General features: G+C 41.2%; 2 protein-coding genes across 2 annotated transcripts; both read left to right on the top strand.

Moving 5' to 3' along the window:
* The first annotated feature begins 21,255 nt into the window (after window positions 1-21,255).
* LOC148013602 (uncharacterized) lies at window positions 21,256-22,260 on the top strand. Its single transcript, XM_087667909.1, has 2 exons — window positions 21,256-21,907; window positions 21,995-22,260. Exons 1-2 carry the CDS (start codon window positions 21,256-21,258, stop codon window positions 22,183-22,185), a joined length of 843 nt encoding a protein of 280 aa, XP_087524035.1. The 3' UTR covers window positions 22,186-22,260.
* A 318-nt stretch (window positions 22,261-22,578) lies between these two features.
* On the top strand, window positions 22,579-23,677 carry LOC148013601 (3-dehydrosphinganine reductase TSC10A-like). The gene is made up of 2 exons (XM_087667908.1): window positions 22,579-22,801; window positions 23,190-23,677. The coding sequence occupies exons 1-2, from the start codon at window positions 22,579-22,581 to the stop codon at window positions 23,675-23,677; spliced, it is 711 nt and encodes a 236-aa protein (XP_087524034.1).
* The last annotated feature ends 1,812 nt before the right edge of the window (window positions 23,678-25,489 follow it).

The raw sequence follows: 25,489 nt of genomic DNA, 5'->3' as shown, positions 1-25,489 counted from the left end.
AGCCTCTTCTAGTGCTTGTTGATGGCAAGTTTCCCTGGCTGCGCACAAAAAACATGGAGCCCCAAGAGAAATACCAAGGAAAAAGGAATTCTCTTGCAAGAAAATCTATCTTGTAACATCAAGCTTATTTATTAGGTTTCATATAATCACAATGAAGAAATGAACACCAAGCACAATAAATCTTTATGCAGCATCATGTAGATCTCCCACGGATTTGATAGAATCAACTATATTTTTAAATATCTTTACAAAATCCATCCATATAACAAAGAAAGCAAAGGAATACACCATCTTTGAATGTAAATACATCACATAGTATTCATATTCAATGTCTTCATAGTCTTCTCTCTCAATCTCTCACATACAATCACTCTGTTTTAGTAGAATTGACTATCTCTGACTCTCTCTCTCTCTCTCTCTCTCTCTCTCTCTCTCTCTCTCTCTCTCTCTCTCTCTTCTCTCTCTCTCTCTCTCTCTCTCTCTCTCTCTCTCTCTCCATCAATAATACATAATATCCTCACTACAATCTCTCATAATCACTCACAATAATTCTTTTTAGGTCGTGGATACCCCTCCCAAGAGGTATGTCTAATATGAAGAGTCACTAGAGCCATTACAGTGTCCTTTCATAGCTCACTACTGTCACTTCACTCCAGTCCTTACTTGAGTCTTCAGCAGCTACTTCTTCCACTTCTTTCAACTCTTTTGCACTTGTATTCACCTCTTTTCAAGGCTAGAAAACTTTCCCAAGCTACACTCTCATCCATCAGAACACATACAGAAGCATACAGAATAGTCACAGAACAGTACCAGAATAGCTATAGTACAGAACAGAACAGAGACAAAAGCTCTACAGAATACCTACAGAAGGTTATAGAAGGTCATCAAAACCACATAACTCATACTCAAATCATTCCAAACTCTCAAAAACTATTCAATAAGCTTCCACAAGATCTCAATCTTCATCAATCAATACTCCATCCCTCCTTACAGAAGACAATCAGAATACATCAGAACAAAATAGAATGTATACATAACCAATCAAAACCTATCAGAATATCACAAAACCTCATATCTCTACTGATAAACATCATGAACTTCCAAAACACAATCAATATCATCCAAAACACTCTCAAACCACTTCCAAACCAATCAATCATCTCATAAAATCAACCATTCAGCTCTCAAAAACAACAAAAATCAGCCAAAAAAACATGTCATTTCAAGACTCAACATCACGTGCAATATGATGAAGGGAATGAAATTTTGATTTTTAGTATTTCTCTCTCCTCCCTCTCTCTCCTACATAGAGGCAATTCATGTGCAATGAATCAAGAAGAAGAGGGGCTAAAGAATGCTAGTTCGGCTATGATCGGATTGCTTCAAGATGAAGAGGAGGCTGAGGAAAGAGGTTCAGCACTGAAGAATGGTTGTTGGTCGGTCTATGGGCTGTCCTGAATAATTATTTAAAAACCCACAGCATGCAAGATACGTAGTATGCTCCAATTTTACAAAGAAATTTGATTGTTTTTGTTGTTTCATTGTCCAAATGTTGTTTATATACGATGAATTTTTTATTATTGAACCTTTTTTGCATCATGTTTGAGGATTGTAACCATAGAAATGTAGAACTCGTAATGATTTAGAGGCCTTATTAATTCTTTAAAACCCGTAAAATGTCATTTTTAATGGAAATTAGTGATTTTTTCCGATTTTGAGATGAAAAAAATGAGTGGGAATAGGATAAACTTAGAGGAAATGCTAAGTTTCAGTCAAAATAATAATCCAATACAAATAAATCAAAAAATACATATTTTTTATGAATAATAAATATTAATAAATAGTAAAAAATAGAGAAAATTGGATTTTTAGAGCTCAAAAAATATAAAAAAATAAGATTTATGTGTGTGAATGTTTGGCGAGGTTAAAGCATGAGGTTAAGTCTTAGTTTGGCCTTGTCCTTTGTGTTATAGTACGTGTTTATTGCTTTTTACGTACAAAAATGATACAAAACAACCATTTACACCTATGCAACGTAACAACACCTAAATGGTGAGGGGGGGAGGAAGTTTGTGCGACGATCTAATTGCTGAAAAGATAAAAATTCTAATTTTTCTTTTTGTGCATAGCATTTAGAGATCATTCTATAATTAAATATAGGCGACTAGTAGCACGGAAGTTTCGATGCTAGTCCCTAAAGCAGCGCAGCACGTAAGGCTTAGTTAAAAATCATGAAAGGGCTATTTTCGCACCTCACATGGCTGGTTTTTTTAATCATAAAATGGTTGTGCAAAATTGTCATATACCTTGCATCAAGCATGCCAGGTGGTATCTCCTGGAATGCATTACAATTGATTGATAAACTTTGGCCAACGTTGAGAGAACAGGAAACCTAAGCTGTAGGTTAGACGAGCACTTCTGTTGGGGAAAGTTTTGTGAGGCAAATCAAAATCTCTTGGAATGTTGAATTATGAAAGAGTGGAGTTTGTGCGAATGTTATATATGTTAGCGGCGCATCTTGGGGCTAATCCCCGAGGTGTAGTGTGTATTACAAGACATTATGCCTATATATTATGGTATCTCTCTCTGAGGAGAAGGGAAGGTGAACGTTGGACTACATATTGGATACAAACGCAAAATCATCATAAGTATTTAGTGCGAAGTGAGTCTTAGACGCTTCTGGCCCGCGAGGCCATATGGTGGGATTGTCTGTCGTATGCATGAGGTCCGGCTAGTGCCATAGCCAGTGCCAGCCCATTTAGGTCCCATCAGTATTTATTTCATGTATCAGTGTTATAACTTAAGTATACTTTGTCTTTATTTATACAAGCATTGTACACAATGCAAAAACTATTTTGTATGGCCCAAATAAAGCACATAGTACAAAAAACAAAATTCCTTATTACCATCGCTATTATCGTCGTAAATCTACTGCACGCATCATTATTGGCATCATTATTAGCGTCGCAAAGCGTCATTATCAGCGTCGCTATTTGCATCGTTATCAGCGTCACAAATGCGCCGTTGATACTGATGCAAATAGCGACGTTGATAACGACACTAATACCAACTGTTCTATGGCATTGCCAATAACGACGGTTTTTGCAACGACGGGAGGAAAAATTTTTATTTGCATTTTTGTCGCTTTTACCGTCGGTATAAGGCCTATATCTTGTAGTGTTTCTTAAATAACATTACTTATCTTGGAAATTATGTGCATGATGAAGAACGGTTATTCCATGAAATATTTCAAGAAATATATCAACATGGAAACCGATATTCTCTTTCACTGAGAGAGAAAATTTTCCACATTATGGAAAATATTTTTATTTTCCTAGAAATTCAAGTTGATCTTGAGCGGTGGATCCTAGAGGAAAATTGGGCACATACACCTACTTATTGGCCAATTTTTGTTGATAGAACAAGCAATATTGAGTATAGCTTATGGGCATTACGTTGATAGAAAGACTCCAACTGGTCAGGCTCTATATATTTAATAGAAGTAATATGAATCTGACAGTGCACATCAATGGCGAGACAATGTCTCTAAATCAATGGATCTACAATTCCATTGTCAACATCATCCAACCAAATCGAGTGATGGTAGCCTATCATACTTGTCAAGATAATTATGAGGTGGAGGAACTGCCAAATCTTCCCAATAGCTATTTGGATACATCCAAAGAACCTCCTACTTATTACTCCTTGTCTTTATCTAGAATCCATGGATAAATTTGTAAATTTTCTTAAATACAATAAGGTGAAAAATATATATGGAGCTTTAGTAGTTCGTAGGATAAGCCCATGAAAACAAAATTTTTTGTAAAGCCTATGGTGCTTGTTATATATATATATATATATATATATATATATATATATATATATATATATATATATATATATATATATATATATATATATATATATATGGAAAAGATTATATCATGGTTGAAAAAAATCTTGGATTCAGATAAAGAAGACTTATCATCTCTAAGGATTATAAATTGTGAATTTCTCGAAGCTAAGAAATTAACGAATTTCAGGTTCCTTCTAATCCTAAACCGATGGCGGTTGTTGTCCCCATCACAGAATCAGTGGTTGAGGAGAAAGAAAGAATTTTTTTGCTCAAACAAGTAAAGCCACTAGAATTTAATGGCAGAGCGAAAGTCACCATTAATGACGAAACCTGGTGGATAGAGCAGATGGAGGATTATTTCTCCGCTGCTGGCATAAGTGTTGCTAATCAGGCAATGATAGCAAGCTTGAGGCTTATAGGAGAAGCTAGAATGTGGTGGAAATAGTGGCGTCGAGACAAATTAGTCTTTGATCCTACTGTTACCTGGAATTAGATTAAGGAGGCTGTCCAAAATCGCTACTTAACCCCTACCTATCAGACACTCAAGATGAACGAGTTGTTTGGCCTCAAGCAACTGGGAATGACCTTGGAAGGGTATTATTCTTGGTTTGTGACCTTGCAAAAGTACGCTCCTCACTTGTCAATGAAGCAACAAGTCACGCGTTTTTGCCAAGGTCTCAATTTTTCCCTTAATGAACAACTGGAAACAATGAGGCCTACAGAATTGGAAGATGCACTACTAAGGGCACAACATTTGGTGAAGGCTTACTCTAAGTTAAATAATAGGTTCAATAATAGATTTCCCTACTCCAAAAGAGCACAAGTAGGATATCAACAACAAAGGAGTTACAATCAAGGACAAGTTAATGCAGTCAATGCTCCTCCAAATCATGGCGAAGATAACAACACAAATAGAAACTGGAATAATGAGCCACGATGCTGGAGATTTAATCAGCCAAGTCATTTTCTCTCTGAATGCTCAAATAAAGGGACCAACGCCAATGCCAATGCCAATGTTCTACAATGTCCTCAAAGAAATGAGAATTTTAATAATAGAAGACGTGGACATGGAGCTAGGCGAGGAGTAGGGCGAGGAGCTGGTCATGGAATGGGGCAAGGAGCAAGCCGTGGAGTTGGAATCCACAGATGTGTCGTCACACTGAAAGAAGCAGATCCAACTATGGAAGAAGTCAAGAGAGGATCCATTCATGCATCCATTAATAATCAAGGCATTGGACGGCAATTTTCTATCATCCAAATACCGATAGAATATCAAGGTATTCCTTTTAAAATCCTCATTAATTCTGGTGCAACTCATTCCTTTATTTCCCCAAAATGTGCTAAGAGGCTGAAGTTAAATATTGAGAGTGCTAGAAAACTTATGGTAGAGCTAGAAAATGGCAGAGAAACAATCTCAACTTATGCCATAAACAACATACAGTTTGAGTTAGATGGGGAAGCCACAAAAGCAAATTTCTAGGTTATGACTTTAGGGGTATATGACTGTCTACTAGGAATGGATTGGTTGAGTCTCAATTAGGCAAATATTCATTGTAGAGAAGGAGAGTTACATTTAAGAATCTCTTAGGTGAAATAGTTCAAGCACAAGGACAGTCACAAGCAAAAAGTCAAAAATCCAGCTAGCTAAAGCCAGTCGGATCTTGAAGGGTATTAATAAAGGACTCCCTGTCTATATGATAAAATTAAACAAAGTGGAGAATAACAAAGAAGAAGAAGAACCTTCATGGTTGATGGGTGAATTCGTTTATGTCTTCCTTGAGGAGCTAATAGAACTACCTCCTAAAAGGAAAGTAGACCATGAAATAAAATTAATCCCAGGAGCTGAACCAATGGCAAGAAGGCCATACAATATGAGATTGGTCACCATCTCAAAATGTCAAAGAAATCAGAGGATTTCTAGGTTGTCAGACAAGGTGGTACATGATTTTTATCAAGGATTATGTTGATAAATACGACATATCCTAAGCCATACCCTATGGATGTATGTATCTAAAATAGAAGCATATGTAAAGTGTCCTTAAGTTAGGGGGTATCTATCTTTGGATGATACCACTTGTTGTAGCAGACTTTGAGAATGGAAGAAGAATAATGGAGAAGAAGATAACATACAACTCCTAACCTCTGATTTGCTCCATCTCTCGAACCCCCTCCACTTCAATTTATCATTTGGTATTAGAGCATTACAGAGGAGTACCATCTAGGAAAAGAGCTCGACAGGGGTGAATTTGGCATCATGTATCTCTTGGAAGGTGTGTATGAAGATGACAATGTAGTATATATGGTGATGGAGCTCTGTGAGGAAGGAGATTTGCAACATCACTTGCAGATTTTTTGCAGTCTTTGATCTTTTACTGCGGAAGGGAGGAATGATGTTTGAAGAAGCAGTTTCAGGTACCGATTCTTCTTTTTCCTCTTTAGCACAGCTGCGACCTTCCCCCAAGCACGATGGCTCTCTTGGAAGCCCCGAAGGAGGCTCATGGTCTTAGCCACCGATGTTGCATCATCATCAATGGAAGTAGGGGAAGGGAAAGAAGAAATGGTAGAGAAAGAGGAAGACGGGAGCAAAGGGATTGTGAAGAGAATACTCCAGGGTTAAGGCTGTGGCTGTAGTTATGGCTATGGCTATGGCTCACCGGTATTACCATACAAGAGACCACTGAGCTTGCCATATCCTCTGGTGTAAAAAAAAAAAGGGACCAGACTTCGAAGGGAACTTTATCATGTAGCTACTGTCAAGGGATCTAATGTGTTGACTATTGCGATGCTATTTACTAATCTGGTTGAGCATCAACAATGCCTTTTTTTAGCTTAGTAAGCATGAGGTCCACGATCCAATGTATATAGCCCTGTTAATCGCACAACTATGCCTCCTACTCTTAGAACCTCCTCCTCAGCTTTCATCTGTCCTCGGATTTTTGTCGATTTTTGGAACAGTTGGTGTGTCCTCATCACAAATACTGTCACTGCAGTCTTACATAGCACTACTGGAGGTAAACAGAAATACACCCTCTTGATTCCATCGCTCTCCAGCTAGCTGGAGCTCTGAAGCATAGTCTGAGCTTCTAGATGGGGGTGCAAAAAATATCACATAAGGAAAGCGGCCCCCAGACAGGTTGCCTTCTTTAACAACTGGGGATATTCCTAGTGACTGCAGCTCATGATAATGTGCTGTGGTAATTGTTTCACCAACAACAGAAGAACTGGGATACTCCTTCATCCACAATCCTGCAACTAGCCTTCCTAAGACCCCAAGTCCAATTACAAGTAAATCATTCATTGTGGGTGTAGCAGAATGCTGTCCTTCTTGAGTCTTTGGGACTGCTGTCATTGGTGATGCCATAATGCATACCACTGGTTGCGAGGACGAACGGCAGAAGTTGATGTTCGGGCTGATTTGCATCCAAACCTTAGTACTGATCGATGATAATTCTTCTGGGAAAATTTCTATAGCTTTAGCTTGATATGTACTTCCAGCTTGGCACAAAAAAACTACAGAAATTTTGCAAGAAGATGGTCAATTTTAGACCCATGTTTTGATGCATTTTGGGTCATACGGACATCGTTTGGGATCCGAATCGGATGTTTCTTGTTGGGAACTAAATGTATGACATGTTGGCATCATGGATGGATGTATATGATAGATTTTGGACACATGTATGACAATCATATTGCTCGAAGCTATTTTTACATGCATTTTTTGGACTATTTTTTATGCTTTTTGGTCTCAGATTGGACCATTGATGTTCCGGATTGGGGCATACTATTGAATATCATTTGTGGACAGTTGTATTACTATTTTTTCTGAATTTGCAGCAGCCATAATGTCTGGCATGTCACAGATCACTCAGATTGTGGGAGACAAATTGATCAAAGACAATTATAGTGTTTGGTCTTATAGGATGGAGAATTTTTTGATGGTGGGTAGAGGTCTATGGAACCTCATAACAGGTGATGATGAATGTCCAAAAGTTCCTGAACATCCAACTGAAGAGCAAAAGAAAGCCTACAAGGATTGGACAGGGAAGAATATGAAGGTTTTGCATTGGATCTCCATATGTATTTCAGAAGTTTTGATTCCTCATATAAAAAAGGCAAGTACTTGTAAGGAGGCATGGGAAATCATAGAAAAAATGTATGGAACATGTACATAGGCTCGTAAGATACAACTCAAGCAGAGATTACATGGTGCATGGAGAGGCAATCGCACTATCAGTGACTATGTGGCAGAAATCAAGCAAATTGCAGAAGACCTTGCATCCATTAATGCACCTATTGATGATGATAATCTAGTATTAGTGACACTAAATGGACTTGGACCAGCTTTCAAATCTTTGGATACCTCTATTTTAGTTAGAGGAGGCTCTATGCCTTACTTTGAGGAGCTTATTGGATTGCTACTTATAGAAGAAATCAAGTTGGGATTGAATGCATCTAGTAGTAGCAAAAATGCAAGTGGAGACAGTGTTTTCTATTACCAGAGAGGTTGTGGCAGCTCATCTAGAGCTAGAGGCTCTTCACTTGGTCGTGGTAATTATGGTTTTTCTCGTGGAAGAGGTAACTTTGGTTGTGGTGACTACATGCATAGAAGCAAGGGAGATCTTTCCCTAGAGGCAGAGGACGGTCTAGTCCTTCTTCATAGAGAGATGGCACTTGTCATTATTGTGGGCAGTTTGGTCACTTTGAGAGGGATTGTTATCAGAAACATAATGCCATGTATAAGGGTCGTGGAAGGACCCAATATGGTCACTATGCAGGCACTTATGGTGGTACAAGTTATGGACCTAGAGGTGGATCGCCTAGAGGTCACCTATTTGCAATGGAGCATGTGCTTGGGAGCATGACTCACCCTCTTCGTGAGAATGACTGGTTTTTGGATTCAGGAGCTGAGTGGTTTGATAGCAAGGAGAAAATATAGAATGAGGAATATCTTTCCAATTGTGATGATACTTTACATAAAATTACTCGTATTGGTAGTGTGTCACTTGTTACTAAAGATGGGATTGAGAACAAGCTTGGTGATGTACTTTATGTGCCCACAATAACTAAGAACTTAGCATCACTTGGTCAAATGACAGATCAAGGATTGCAGGTGAGATTCAATAAGTTTGGATGTTTCATTGAGGAGTTCCATAATGGAAGAATTGACAGGGTAATTGCTCATGGTAGAAAGAAAGAGAGATTATTTGCTTTGGATGCAGGTACTCCAATGATTCAAAACTCTATGTATGTTGAGAGAGGACATGGGCAAGATAAGGAAGTGGAATTATGGCATAGAAGGATTGGTCATGTCAATTTGCAAAGATTGAAGCAAATGCAATCGAGACATATAGTCCGTGGTCTACCAGATTTTGGATATGTGAATTTTGATCATGTATGTGAGGTTTGTCAATTTGGCAAGCAATCCAGATTGTCATTTCCAAGGGGGAGAATAAGCAGCTATCCTTTGGAAATAATACACTCAGATATTTGGGGCTCATGTCAGAATGTTTCCATGAGCGGAAGATGTAGATTCTATATCACTTTCATTGATGATTTTAGCAGAATGACTTGGGTGTACTTTATGCAGCATAAAAGTGAAGCATTTGAAAAGCTCTTGGAAATCTATGGCTGAAAAGCAGTTTGGATGCTACATAAAATGTTTGAGGTCAGATAATGGTGGAGAGTACATGTCATATGAGTTTTGTGACTTCTTGAGAGATCATGGTATCAAAAGGCAATTGACACGCATGTATACACCTTAGCAAAATGGTGTGGCTGAAAGGAAGAATTGGATTATTGCAGAGGTTGCAAGGGCAATGATGAACCAACTGAACATGCCATTGTCATATTGGGCAGAAGCAGTGCATACTACAGTTCACATTATGAATAGAACACCTACAGCCTTGACTCATAATATGTCACCATATGAGAGAATGTATGGCAGGACACCCATTGTTGCATACCTTAGAGTCTTTGGATGTGTTTGTTATGTTCATGTTCCGGATGATTTGAGAAAGAAGATGGAACCAAAGGCTGTAAAATGCATTTTCCTTGGATATCCTGATGAGAAAAAGGGAAACAAATGCTATGGTCCAGTGAGTAAGGAAGTATACATAAGCAAGGATGTCAGATTCAGTAAATATGAATCATGGTACAAGCCCAAAATTGCAGTGGATGTTGATTCCTATGAAAGCAATGATGATGATGGCTATGGAAGGAAAATTTCAACAAACAACAAGTCAGAAAATCAATATGTGGAAGATGCTTCAAGACCTCAAGAGAATGTGGAAACCAATGACAGCTACAGTCCATGGAGTGATAGATTGAGAAATGCACAAAGGAGTGTAGAAGTTGCAAAAGGAAAGAGACCTATGGATGAAAGTTCAGAAGATGAATCTAGATGACGAGTATGGCATTCCGCATGTTAAAACACATGGCACTAGAAGTGCAGGAAAGTATGTTCCACCACATGCTAGATCAGATGAGACACATGGTAGTGCACCTCAATTGAGAATGTTAGAAAGGGTAAAATATCCAGTTGATAGATTGACTTATAATGGGTTTCATGAAGATGTATTATGCATTCATGATTTCTTATGTACAAATGTGGAGCCTACTTGCTTTGAAGAAGCAGTAGAGAGCAAAGAGTGGAGACAAGCAATGGATGAAGAGATGGATGCACTAAGGAAAAACAAGACTTGGGATTTGGTGAAATTACCTCATGGCAAGAAATCCATTGGATGTAAATGGGTTTATAAGGTCAAATATAAGTCGGTTGGTTCTCTTGAGAGGTATAAAGCAAGGCTAGTTGCAAAAGGATATGCACAAACTTATGGTTTAGACTATGAAGAAACATTCAGTCTAGTAGCTAAAATGAAGACAGTGAGATCGGTAATTGCTTTGGCTTCTATCTATGGTTGGAAGTTTTATCAAATGGATGTGAAAAATGCATTTTTGAATGGCAACTTAGAAGAGGAAGTGTACATGGATCAACCAGAGGGCTATGTAGATCCAAAATACCCACATTATGTATGCAAGTTGAAGAAGGCTTTATATGGACTCAAGCAAGCACCAAGAGCATGGTGTGATAGAATCAACAAATTCTTATGTAATATGGGATTTCAGCAAAGAAAAGCTGGTTATTCACTTTATCTGAGGCATACAAAAGATGGTATGGTTGTTGTTGTCATCTATGTTGATTACCTCATTATTACAGGTACATTTGAGAAGGAGATTGCAGAGGTCAAGCATGGGTTACAAAAAGAGTTTGATATAAAGGACCTTGGTTTGTTGAGATACTTCTTGGGTATTGAGGTTATTGACACACCTCATGGTATATAGCTGATACAAAGGCAATATGCATTGGAGATGTTTGAAAAATATGGCATGACAGGATGCAAACCGATCGATACACCATTGGATCAAAATGTGAAGTTGATGGATGACGGATCTTATGTTGAGAATGTCACTATGTTTAGAAAGATGGTTGGTAGTCTTATCTACTTGACCATTACAAGACCAGACTTGAGTTATGCTATTGGATTGATAAGTCAGTTTATGTAGAAACCATGCAGATCACATTTGGATGTAGTGAGAAGAGTTCTTTAGGTATGTAAAGAAGATAGCTGGATTTGGCTTGTTTTATGAAAAAGGAATCAAGCCTACATTGTTTGGATACTCAGATGCAGATTGGGCAGGTAGCTCTATGGATAGATGATCTAGTAGTGGTTATGCATTCTCATTTGGATCAGCCATGGTAAGTTGGAGTAGTAAGAAGCAACCTACAGTTGCTCTATCAAGTATTGAAGCCGAGTATAGAGGCATTACATTGGCAGCATGTAAGCAGACATGGCAGAGATTGATCTTATATGACATGGGTATAGAGATTGATGGTGGAGTCATTATGTATTGTGACAATGTTAGCAGTATTATGTTGGCAAAGAACCCAGTCTATGTAAAAATATTATACGGCGCAACGAACAGAATCTGAGAAAGAGATAGAGAGTACACAACAGATAAGAGGAGAATCAGTAAATTCTTTAACTCCAAACAATTGATACAAAGATGGCTCTGTCCACCCATGCGCTTCCACTGTGTGAAGCTTAGATAGGTGAAGAGCTTAAGGCTAGCTGGAATAACAACTCTGACTGGGTGAAAAGATGAGTTAAAGATGGCTACGAAGGGGTTTAGCTTTTATAGCCCGCGAAGGTCGTTAGGTCGGCCTGCTGACCGCCGCCGACCTACCATATGAGCCTCCACTAGTCGGCCAGGGAATATACCAGGGAATATTCCCTTTACCATCGGGCCGGGGGCGCTACCCCTGGACCCCCGCCAGGGGGGCCGCTGGCCCCCCTAGGATCCCCCAGCCAGGGGCCGCTTCCGTGGCCCCCGGACCCTACAATAGGGGCCCCTTTTAACTCCCTTACACCGCAACTCGATGCAATGCGCCTCGAGTTACTACCAGCTTAACCACTCCGTCTAACCCAAAGATTAGACCCACAACAGTCACCTTTTTGCCATCCGGTCACATAGACCTCATCTGATATACAAGTCAGGACTCAACCAATGTCCGGGCTCACATTTGGCTTCTCCTCATAATGGGGGCCTTACAACTTTGAGCACCATGGATCATTGGTAGCACCTAATGAGGGTGGGGCATTGATCATATCTAACACCCCCCCTCAATGTCCACCCATAGGTAAACTATCTCCTCGTCCCAATGCCGAGTCTCTGAAGATGAACTTGAAGCAGATCCTTCGTAAGTGCTTTGGTGAAGATATCTGCTCCATTCTCCTCTGTTGGACAGTAGACCAATTTCACTATCCCATCCTCCATCAAATCACACACATAGTGATACTGGATCTCTATATATTTGGTGCATGCATGAAACACTGGATTTTTGGCAATGGCGATGCAACTCTGATTGTCAACATCTCAGCACAGTTGGTTCTTCATCCTGCACTCCCATATGCCATAGAATCCTTCTCAACCATACGGCCTCACATGCAGCAAAATAAGATGCCTTGTACTCTGCTTTGGTAGAAGACAATGCCACTGTTGGTTGCTTCTTACTAATCCAAGAGAAAATTCTTGAACCCAAAGAGAAACAATAACCAGAAACTGACTTCCTGGAATCGATGTCTCCTACCCAATCTGAGTCACAGTTCCCCACAAGAGAGGTTCCGAAACTGTATGTGATACCATAATCAAGAGTTTTCTTCAAGTATCTGAGCACCCGCATCCCAGCCTTCCAATGACTCTCATGAGGTTAGTTTGAGAACCTGCTCAAAACACCAACAGCAAAACTGATATCTGGTCTGGTGTTACATAAGTAGATCAGACTGCCGACCAACCTCCTATACCTCCCAATGTCTGCTAGTGCTGATGTATCCTCGACGAATAACTTTGTATTCACCTCCATAGGTGTAGCTATTTCCTTGCACTCGGTCATGCCAAATGCCTTCAAGATCTCCCATGCATACTTCTTCTGAGAGATGAAGATCTTTCCTGGCTCTTGCCAGACTTCAATCCCCAAACAATAGTGTAGCAAGCCTAAGTCTGTCATTTCAAACTCAGAACTCAAAGCCTTTCGAGTTTGGTTGATCATATCTTCATAGTCACCTGTAATAAGAAGGTCGTCCACATATAGGATAATCACTACAGACTTTTTACCATCCATGTAAACATACAAGTTAGTATCTGAGACACATCTTTTGAAGTTTAGGTTTAAAAAGAACCTATCTATCCGCTGGTACCATGCTCTGGGGGCTTGTTTCAGCCCATACAATGCCTTCTTCAGTTTACACACTTTGTTCTCAGAATGGGGAGCCTCAAACCCTGGTGGCTGAGCCACGTATACCTCCTCCTTGAGGTCACCATTTAAGAACGCTGACTTAACATCCATTTGGTACACTGGCCACTTCTTGTGGGCAGCCACTGCAAGTACCGTGCGAATATTGGTCATTCTGGCAGTTGGGGCAAATGACTCTTGAAAATCAAACCCTTCAACTTGTGAAAATCCTTGGGCAACCAGTCTAGCTTTGTACTTTTCTAAGGTACCATCAGCCTTGTACTTTACCTTCCAGATCCACTTGGTGCCAATAACCTTCCGCTTTGCTGGTCGATCCACTAGCTCCCAAGTGTCATTCTTCATTATGCTGTCATACTCCGCCTGCATAGCAGCCTTCCATGATGGATCTGCAAGTGCTTCTTCTAAGTCAGTTGACTCCTTTACTTCTCTCATAATCTCAACCATCAAGGCCATATTGACTATGTGAGCAGAAGCCCTCCTTTGCTCCTCTATTCTCTGAGACCTCCTTGGTCCGTCTGCCTTCTCCTCAAGATGCAGGCATAGGATTATTGTGGTCATAGAGCTGCTTCACCCAGCGCGGCAATGGCTTTTCCAGTGGGGTGATGTCAGGTTGGTGAACTTTTTCCTCATCATCTGAAGATGATGCTTCCTCCTCCTTAAGGATAGGGATAGCTCTCGGGACAGGTTCATAGTAGACTACTTCTTCGCTTGATGATAAAGTGGAAGAACTTGCCTTCTCCTCCTCCACTGTATGCGACTCCTCCTTGAACACCACATCACGGCTCGCGATGATCTTCTTTGCCTCTTGGTCATATAATTTGTAAGCCTTCTGCTCATCACTATAACCCAAGAAGATACATTTTCTGCTTTTTGGTTGTAACTTGTTTCTCTTCTCATCTGGAACATATGCATAACATTCACATCCAAAAATTCTGAAATGTGAGACAGATGGTTTCTTACCAGTGTAAGCCTCATGAGGTGTTTTTCCCTTGAGAGCCTTTGTATAGCTCCGATTTAGAATGTAGACTGCAGTATTAACAACTTCAGCCCAAAAATGGTTAGGCAATCCCTTGCCCTTTAGCATGGAATGGTGCGATTCCTGCGTTCCACAACACTGTTCTGCTGAGGTGTGTGAGGCGTCATCAATTGACGCTTGATCCCTTTGCTCTTGCAAAAGCCTTCAAACTCCTTTGAGTTGAACTCACCACCACCATCTATTCTAAATTTCTTCACACTTTTCCATGTTTCATTCTCAACAAGTATTAGCCATTCTTTAAACTTACCAAAAGCTTGAGCCTTATCACAAAGGAAGTACACCCACATCTTCCTACTGTAGTCGTCGACAATCAACATAAAATAAGAAGATCCCCCCAAGGCCTGTGTAGGCATCTTACCACACAAGTCAGCATGCACCAACTCTAGAGGAGCCTGTGCTCTATTCTTGCTTTCTTGTGGAAATGCCTTTCTCTGTTGCTTGCCCATCATACAAGCTTCACATGGTTCCTTCAATTCAGTTATTGTAGGTAGGTGAGCAACCATACCTTGCTTTTGCATCTCCTTCAATACTGCAAATCCGATGTGTCCAAACCTTTCATGCCAAAGCTTACTTGTGCCCACTCCAACGATGGCTGTAAGAGCACTTAGCTCATACAGGTTGTTCATTCTTTCTCCTTTGCCAACAATTGCGCCAGCACTATCAATAATTTCTGCACCTGTCTTCTTGAACCTCACTTCATGACCAAGATCAGTTATGGCAGCAACTGATAAGAGATTTCTCCTGATTTCGGGAACATACAACACATTTGAAAGCTTTTTTACTTCACCATTTGCAGCAACAAAAGAAATAGTACATGTGTCCGCAGTAGGGCATTTAGCATCATTTCCAACCGTCTAGGATTCTTGTAGAGGCTGCATAGAACTGTATAGACCTTTCTTGTTGGTCATGTGACGGGAGGCCCCACTATCCAACACCCATGAGTCAGTGGTAGATTCTTCTTGCGCTGAGGAGCACACTTCCTCAATGGTCGCCATGAATAATTCCAACTCTGCTTCAGCCGTATTGGCTGTCTCTTTCCCTTTACTTTTAAGGGTACCATTCTTTTCATCTGCCTTCTTGACACGACAATCTGCAATTGCATGTCCTTTCTTCTTACAATAGAAGCACTCTCCTTGAAACTTCTTCTTGCCGCCCTTCTTCTTTTTGTCACCATCATTTTTTGTGGAGGAAACACCTTTGCCTTTTGCATTGGCAGAGAATGCAGCATCTCCATTGTTGCTTCCTTCTCGGGCTTTCAGCCTCAACTCCTCCTCCATTAATAATGCACAAAACTCCTCAAAAGTCAAAGCTTGAGGTCTCACCTGAGTATTAAGGGCAGTTACTAGTCCATCAAACTTTTGTGGACAAATCCGAAGACACCTCTGAGCTAGCTCTTCGCTAGTCTTTTGTATCCCAGCGCCAGCCATTTGGTCGCGCAGATTCTTAATCCGAGTGATGAATGCTTCAACTGTCTCTCCTTCAGCAAACTTCTCTGCTGCTAGTTGATTCTCCAAGTTTTGAATCCTTGTTTGGTTTCGTGTTTCATACTAACTCCTTAGTATATTCCAAGCATCTGATGCTTTGGTTGTATGCTGAATCAGAGTCAAAACACTGTCAAAACAGCTTGTAACTAAGGCACACAATGCATCTGCATTCCTTCGTTTCCAAGCTCGTAGAAGATCTGTATTCGGAGGAATCATCACACTAGGATTTGATGGGTCGGGGGTAGGCTGTGGTTCTGCGTCAGTTTCCAGCACAGTCTCCAGAAGCTCATAAGAATCAAGGATAGTTGTAATTTTGAACTTCCACAAGGTGTAGTTTGTACCATCTAACTTGCCTTCGCTGAAGGTTGGTGAACGAATCCTCAGTATTTGAATAGCCGATACAGCAACACCACCTCCTACACCTCTTCCTGATGCGCCAGAACCACTTCCCGGAGTCGACATAGTTTCTCTTTGCTGTTGAAGCCTTTGCCTCTTGTACGCTCTCCGATCTCTAGAGCCCCCTGGGCTCTGATACCATGTAAAAATATTACACGGTGCAGCAAACAGAATCTGAGAAAGAGATAGAGAGTACACAACAGATAAGAGGAGAATCAGTAAATTCTTTAACTCCAAACAACTGATACAAAGATGGCTCTGTCCACCCATGCACTTCCACTGTGTGAAGCTTAGATGGCGATCCAGACAGAAGATAGGTGAAGAGCTTAAGGCTAGCTGGAACAACAACTCTGACTGGGTGAAAAGACGAGTTAAAGATGGATGCGAAGGGGTTTAGCTTTTATAGCCTGCGAAGGTCGTTAGGTCGGCATGCTAACTGCCGCCGACCTACCATATGAGCCTCCACTAGTTGGCCAAGGAATATTCCAGGGAATATTTCCTTTACCATCGGGCCGGGGGCGCTGCCCCCGGACCCCTGCCAGGGGGGCCAGCCCCAGGGGCCGCTTCTGCGGCCCCCAAACCCCACAATAGGGGTCCCTTTTAACTCCCTTACACCGCAACTCGATGCAATGCGCCTCGAGTTGCTACCAACTTAACCACTCCGTCTAACCCAAAGATTAGACCCACAACAGTCACCTTTTTGCCATCTGGTCACATAGACCTCATCTAATATACAAGTCAGGACTCAACTAATGTCCAGGCTCACATTTGGCTTCTCCTCATAATGGGGGCCTTACAACTTTGAGCACCATGGATCATTGGTAGCACCTAATGAGGGTGGGGCATTGATAATATCTAACAGTCTACCATGCAAGGAGAAAACACATAGAAGTGCACTATCATTTCATTAGAGAAAAAGTCATTGATGGAGAGATTGACTTGGTCTATGTGAAAACAAATGACCAAGTTAGTAATATCTTTACCAAAGCATTAGGTAAAGATAAGTTTGAGTACTTCAGGAGTGCACTTGGAGTCTTATGTGTGCAAGCTCATTCTAAGCTTGAGGGGGAGAGTTGATAAATACGACATATCCTGAGCCATACCGTATGGATGTATATATCTAAAATAGAAACATATGTAAAGTGCCCTTAAGTTGGAGGGTATCTATCTTTGGAGGATACCACTTGTTGTAGCAGACTCTGACAATGGAAGAATAATAATGGAGGAGAATATAACATAGAGCTCATGACCTCTGATTTGCTCCATCTCTCGGATCCCCTCCACTTCAATTTATCAGATTATTCTTTGATTGTGGAACCTCTTATTGAGCTGCTCAAGAAGCAAGTTAAGATTGTATTGACAAAACGAGAGCAAGAAAGCTTTGATAAGCTAAAATAGTGTCTCACCATTGCTCCTGTCCTAAAGTTTCCAGACTTCTCAATTGAATTTAAGATCATCACTGATGCAAGTATCATGGCATTGGGATGTGTCCTTACTCAAGAAGGTTGTCCAGTCACGTATTCTTCTTGAAAGATGAAACCTTACGAGAAGAATTATGCTACTCATGACCTGGAGCTTTTAGCAATCCTCCATGCCTTCAAACTTTGGCATCATTATTTGCTGGGCAGAAGATTCACACTTGTGACTGATCACAAAATTTTTAAATGGATCTTCACACAACTAGATTTAAACATGAGACATAGGAGATTGATTGAAGTGCTTTAGGAATTTGATTTTGAGAACAAGTTCCACCCTGGAAAGGAAAATGTGGTAGTTGATGCCTTGAGCAAAAAATCATTCCTCAATGCTTTATTCTTAGAATATCCTAGCAACAGAGGATTTTTCACTAGCCTAATTTCCATGCCAAGCAATCCCATCTTGGAAGTAGTGGCTGTAGAGATTCCCAATGACATATATTATCTAGAGTTAAGAGAGACCATCAAAGCAAGAGGTGATGGTTCAAAATTAGAGCCCAAATACAAATATTATGACCTTGAAGGAGAGCTATTGTACTATCAGCATAGGCTATGTGTGCCTAACAATTGGGACCTCAAAAAGAAGATTCTTTGGGAGGCCCATGACAGTCCCATAGCTAGACACCCTAGCTATGCTAAGACTATCAACGCTCTTAGAAAAAGCTATCACTGGCCAAGAATAAAAGCTAATGTTATGAGGTATGTGACTCAATGTTTGAGTTGCCAAAGAATCAAGGCAGAAAGGATCAAACTTCCTGGAGAGTTACATCCACTTGACATTCCACAAATGAAATGGGAATGTATCAGTATGGACTTTGTGGTTGGTATTCCTACAGTGCAGGGAGGTTATGATTCTATCCTAGTAGTCGTGGATTTGCTGACAAAGGTTTGTAAAGGAGATAGGAGAGAGGAGAGAAGGAAGAGACTGTAGAGGAGAGAGAAAGAGGGTGACGAGGAGAGAGAAAGACTAGGAGTAGAGAGAGAAAGACAAGAAGAGGAGAGAGAAATGGATGGCAGCCATGGAAGGACAGGAAAGAAGGTAAAAGGACAGATGTATATTTATCAAATGGTACCATGCCAGTGTCCTTCACATCTTTTACACTTAGGTCAGTGTGACACTAGGTATTTCCCTCCATTACAATCCATCCCTACTTGGATGTTTTTGTCCCAAAAACAAAGGAGGGGCTTATTACATGGGTAAGGAAATTGTAGTGGAGAGGATATGGGACTCTATGCAGGTGTACAAAGATATAACAATCTCCAAATCTTCATATGGTGGGTTATGTATATGGCTACAAGCATACTATCAGATGCATACATCAATTGTGGAACCATAGGATGATGACTTGATGCATTCTTTTGCAATCATGAATTGCAGCCTGATAGAATAACCATGCTGTCCTGCAAACCCGGCTGTAGAAAAATTGCCATAAGTTTGGGTAGGCTGAACCAAACCAAGTGTTTAATAGCTCTGTAGAAAGCTCTTTTAGTGTACTATCAGCTGATGTAAGTGATACATATCTGTAAGAAATTTAGAATTTTAAAGAGCTCAAAACAAAGAGCTGGCAGGAAGCAGACTGCAATGAAACATGACACTTAACTTGCATCCTTTGCATCCAAAGATCATGAAGATATGAGGATTAGCCAAGATGCTTAGTGATCTACATAGAGTTTTTAACACCCCACCCGGATCAAAGGGAAAAGTGACATCACTGCCATCCATTGGGTCATCATCGCCAACACCATAAGCAAACATGGCTAAGTCAATCGGTGTCTTATGGATGTAATCCTCAATCATCAGCATAAAGTGACTTTTTGATTCTCCTGTGATGCACTCAAAAGCATACAAGGCTGCATATGCTAAAACATTCATTGCATCATCCTTTGTATTTACTGTGGTTGGGGCAATATGATTGGTAGTTTGCTCAATTTGATCAACAATCTGCCCACAATCTTCTTCCTTGAGCTAGAGTCCTTTCATTTGACTCTCATAAAGATTACCTTCAGCAATATCTTTTTCATTCTCTGCATTGGCTGCCTTGTCGCATTTGGACTGAAGGGTCTCCACATCATGATGCTCTAATGAAACACTCGCATCTTGTAAAGATGGTTGAAGTTGCCCCTTATGATTGCACCAAATCGCATTTAATGCTAGCATTTGCCTTTTTAATCTAGCATTCTTTAGCAAATGAGTTTCAACGAACTCCACACAATCTCAAACCTCTTTACTATGAGTACAAAGATTAACAAGTATAATAGCAGCATCTTCCTTGGCCTTAGTAGAACCTGTTTCAAGAATATTGACCAAAGGAGGGAGGCCACCTGCACTCACAATTATCCATGCCCATTTGTTGTCAGCATTAACCTCTGCATTAAGAATGGAGAGTAGTGTCGCAATGGATTCATCTTGCTGTTTTCGTTGCTTAGATAGCCGTCCTAGTAATGATGTGAGCAGCCAAACTCCCTTTCTCCCTTGAAGAGATTGCCAAAGATTAATACCATTGCTGCACAAGGTTCTCAAAGATTCCATGAGATCTCCTTGAGCCTCTGCATTGACCATGTTATCAATTTAATGAGCATTTGCTTGGCTTCCACCTTCAATTGCTTGGGTCTGCTAGAGAACCATGTCTCATGCTTGTGCAAGGTGTTGTAGAGTTGGCTAAGCTCTCCAAGCATCTAATCGTCCTCAAATGGTCCTTGGCCATTGCTAAGATCCTGAAAATGCATTGCTATTGTCAACTATGGACAATTTTCCAAACAATGATTCCTGAAAATGATCATTAGTTGTGGGACTGCTTCCAGTCCAATTGTTACTGTTGCTCAGCTCGGCACAATGTTAATGCATAATCTATTGCAGCTGCTGTTGCTGCACCATCATCACAATGCATTCACAACTGCAACCACAATCACAAATGAGCTGCAACCATAGCAAGTCAACAACAGATCAATGCATTTACTTCTTCTGCTTCAGTAGTGACCATACAACCCCAAGCACATGCATTTACTGCAGCTGTGAACAGTCTACATCCTGATGTTCTTTTGTGACGGTTCTTTACCCAACCCACATACACTTGCAAGAGGCCTCTAGCCGTGGAAAGGCAGCCTCAGGTGCTAATTTTCCACTTGCTGCTACAACACAGACTGTGCCTAACTATGCCTCCTTGCTGCTGCTCTCAGCTTCCTTGCTGGCTCCATTGATGCATTTAGATGACCAGCTAGCTAGCAGCTCTGCTACTTGCTTGTACCAGAATAACGTTGACATCCAGCTCTCATCAGCAGCAGCAGCTAACTCTCCATATCCCGGCCTCGGCCCAGGGCCACATCAAAGCCTCCATAGCCAGCAACTCATTAATAATACTGTTGCATCTTGTTGCTACATCAAACCATATTTTGGCATGGAGGAGATTTCCAGTGACCTCCATGTCTCTTCTCAGACAAGTCGATACCGCCTAAAGGAGTTCAAAGCATCATTGGTTGGGATTGGACAAGGGCTTCCTTGGGGAAAGGATATCACTATGAAGACAGTAGATAGGCACTTGCCATTTCTTTTGAACTATTTATTAGTCAAGATGAAAGCAGGGGAAATCAAATTGTCTCAAAATGATACTTGTATTCGTCCCAGCCTGCCCTTGATGGCAGAAAGGAAGGGGATCTCCCCATCCAAGGAGGACACTGCTCTCAGACACCTTGCAAAAGCATTGTATCTGAAGTTTGGTGCACAAATCAAGAAAATTCTCATGAGCCAAACATACACTGTTAAGGAGATGGAGATTGAAGATGTCTGTGCTGAGGAAGGGCAGAGTTCCAAAGATGAGTTGCCATCAAAGAGAAGAAAATTGGATGATGATTAGAGTTTTGCAGTTGGGTTTCATTCAAGAGCTGAAGAAGGCATGGAATTAGCAGGTGATGGTAGAATGGCTGATTCTTGCTCATAAGCCCCTGGTTATCCTGCAAGAGTGGAATCAAATGGGACACACACAGTGCAAGATGAACAGCCTACATGGGATGCCTTACCTCCATCTTTTGTTGCAAACCGGGCTGCATGTGCCAAGCGGCTTGAAAAAATAAAGGTAGCATGCTTTTCTAATGTAGTCTCAGTTATCATCAGATGTCCCTCTCAGCAATGATATGCTTCTCCATCTTGCAGCATTAAGCTATGGCTCCTTGCCAGCCTTATAGCAGCCTGAGATCAGTTCTGAGGATGGCTTCATTGACTGCCAAGAAGTGTCTGAAGGTTGCCTGCAATCGCCATTGATGAATCATTTTCACAATCTGTCTGATATGCAAGATGAACAATTAGCTCCTGATGAGAAGCTTTTACTGAGGCACCTCTTCAGTGTTCCATGCTGGAGATGGATGTAGGAAGCCATGGGGCTTTTGGTGGTTATGGCCAAGATCAAGCCAGATTCCCAGGTGGAAGTGCTGCTTCCTCCATCATTACAGATGTTGAAATAAAAGATAGCTTCATGTTTCTTGGATCTTGTATTAATCCTAGCAAAAAGAGAGCTAGTTGAGTACCAATGATCCTGGACAATCTTCCTCCAAAAGAAGAAAAGGCACAAAGTCTAAAAGAGCCTACTATATCTGGTGCAGAAAAAGATACCACAGTCAAGGTGCAGGAAGAGAGCCCGATAGCAAACAGTGGTGTAGATGCTGTAGAAGAGCGCCGAAGAACAGCATGGTCAAGGTTGATTCATCAAGGTCCAGAAAGAGCTTTCTGCACTGCAGAACAAACTGAGCCAAGTAGAGGCATCATGTTGTGTGTCCGTTCCCTACAAAGAATGAAATGCAAGTGGCAGGCCCTGGCGTGTCCTCCCCTCTCATGAGTGAAGAAAAGCCCTCTCTTGCCGAAACTGCCAGGTCTTTGGAGCTTAGTAAGGATGGGGATGATAGCAACTTAGATGTCTGAAATGGTCGGCAGGGCCTCCACTTCTGGAGAACTGGATCAACAAAGCATCATCATAGCGGACGTAAAAGGAATGCCTTGCCTGCTGATTGACTTAGAAGCAAGAACCAAAGAGCTCGAGCAGAGAAATGCGGAGCTGGAGGAGTAAGTCTCCACTCTACAACAGGAGAACTCGATGTTACGAAAGATCATCTTATAGGCAGTTCCTTCGGTACACACACTCAGACTTCTTAGGATATATCTACTCAGTTAATGCTGCTCTTCCATACTTGAAGACCAGAAGTTTGCAGGCTCCAGTATCCATCGTCCTCATGAGCTCCCTTTCAGGCCTGTTCTTTCTCTGTGGAACCAACTTGTATGGCCCCATTAAATTTGCACTGAAAGGGCTTGCTGAAATGTTGAGGTTTGAACTCATGCCATACAATATCCGTGTGCATCTTGTGTGCCCTGGATTTACTGAGACTCCAATGCTTGATGCAGCTGATGAGCTTGATCAGTTTACACTTGAGTTAGCAAAGAAGTTTACTCTCTATGACAGAACGAAGGCCGAGTTGGCAGCCGATGTGGCAGCAAAGACCATGGAAGGGGTGAAGAAGGGGCATTTCTTGATCACTACAACCTTTGCTGGGTTCTTGATTGGTATCATGACAAGAGGGGTTGTGCCTGCTGTGTGTCTATCTTTCCCTCTCTACTCCAATCCTTTACGAATCTAAGCGTTGCAGGCAGCCAAGTCAAGACGGTGGCTCTGCACTTGACATCATAAGCTTGTCCTTCCGAAACACAAAGAAATGGCGATGAGTCTCCACCTGAGGAAGGAACAGGAGGACTCATCAGGCGGAGTCAAGAGGCGACAGAGAAGGATGAGGATGATATTGAAGTTTCTAGACTTTGATTGCCAAGCAAGGCGAGACCAGGGTGCAGTAGCTAACTTTTTCTCAACAAGGGCTCCACATCGTGCTCACTTCAAAATTGGCTTGAGGTTGCAAGACGAGCTGCCATCTTTGTCTGTCTGCCTCCATTTTTGGTCCAAGCTCCATTTAAGACTCCAAGAAAGGCTACCATCTCTGCCTACAGTACTCCTTGTGTACCTGTGTGTCTGAGTAACTAGGGTTTCTAACTAAAAGGAGACTAGTTTTGACAATGAGGAGAGAGAAAAGGACCAAAGTACTAGGCTCTGATACCACTTGTAAATGAGACATGAGAGAGAAGGAGAGAAGGGAGAGACTGCAGAGAGGAGAGAGAAAGAGGGTGACGAGGAGAGAGAATGATTAGGAGTAGAGAGAGAAAGACAAGAAGAGGAGAGAGAAATGGTTGGCAGCCATGGAAGGATAGAGAAGAAGGTGAAGAGGTGGAAGGACAGATGTATATTTATCAAATGGTACCATGCTAGTGTCCTTCACATCTTTTATACCTAGGTCAGTGTGACACTAGGTATTTTCCTCCATTACAATAGGTTTGTAAAGGAGACAGGAGAGAGAAGGAGAGAAGGGAGAGACTGTAGAAAGGAGAGAGAAAGAGGGTGACAAGGAGAGAGAAAGACTAGGAGTAGAGAGAGAAAGATAAGAAGAGAAGAGAGAAATGGCTAGCAGCCATGGAAGGACAGGGAAGAAGGCGAAGAAGATGAAAGGACAGATGTATATTTATCAAATGGTACCATGCTAGTGTCCTTCACATCTTTTATACCTAGGTCAGTGTAGCACTAGGTATTTTCCTCCATTACAAGGTTGCTCATATCATCCCGCTAAAGACTACCTTCAAAGCATCTCACATTGCTAGGTTGTTTGTCAAGAGATCTTCTGACTGCACGGACTACCAAAGAGGATAGTCAGTGATAGAGACTCACTGTTCATGTCCAAATTCTGGACTTGTCTCTTCCGGGCTATTGGAACCCAATTGTGCTTCAGTATTGCCTATCATCCACAAACAGATGGACAAACTAAACGGGTCAATTAAGTACTAAAGGACATTTTATGGGCTTACTGCAACAGAGAGCCTAAGAACTGGATCCAATATCTTTCCTTGGTGGAATTCGCCTATAATACCTCATACTGACAAATCATTGGTATGACTCCCTTTCGAGCATTGTATGGGCAAGAGCGCTTATATCCTCTAAATTTTTTAGATTTGACCTCAAGGGTCAAAGCATCTAGGAAAATGCTAGAAGAAATGGAAGAGTAGAGTAAAGCAACCCGTCAAGACATTAAGGCTACTCAAGGCAGGCAAAAGGCTTATGTAGACACCAAGAGAACTTCTCACACATTCAAGGAGGGTGAGATGGTCTTCTTAAGGGTTCAACTTAAGAAAATTTATCTATCTCTTGGAAAATTCAAGAAGCTAAGCCCTAGATATTGCGACCCCTACAAAATTATCAAATGTCTTGGTAGAGATGTCTACAAATTAGAACTTTTCCCTCATCTCAAAGTTCATAATGTTTTCCATGTAAATCATCTAAAACAATATGTCCCAAGTCCTGATCATGTCTTAGATGATGGACAGATTGTAATGCCAACTCAAAGAATCTTAGA

This window comes from Lygodium microphyllum, chromosome 26, assembly GCF_053477565.2.
Source record: "Lygodium microphyllum isolate KBCC chromosome 26, Lygodium_microphyllum_v1.1.10, whole genome shotgun sequence".
NCBI lineage: Eukaryota > Viridiplantae > Streptophyta > Polypodiopsida > Schizaeales > Lygodiaceae > Lygodium > Lygodium microphyllum.
This window is presented reverse-complemented; position numbering and strand designations above follow the sequence as displayed.

Excerpts from the sequence above, each read along its gene's own strand:
- LOC148013602 (XM_087667909.1), top strand. The coding sequence starts at position 21,256 with ATGCATTTAGATGACCAGCTAGCTAGCAGCTCTGCTACTTGCTTGTAC. Across the intron at positions 21,908-21,994 it reads AAGAAAATTGGATGATGATT|CCCCTGGTTATCCTGCAAGA; the intron begins AGAGTTTTGCAG and ends CTTGCTCATAAG.
- LOC148013601 (XM_087667908.1), top strand. The coding sequence starts at position 22,579 with ATGATCCTGGACAATCTTCCTCCAAAAGAAGAAAAGGCACAAAGTCTA. Across the intron at positions 22,802-23,189 it reads TGCAGAACAAACTGAGCCAA|ACTTCTTAGGATATATCTAC; the intron begins GTAGAGGCATCA and ends ACACACACTCAG.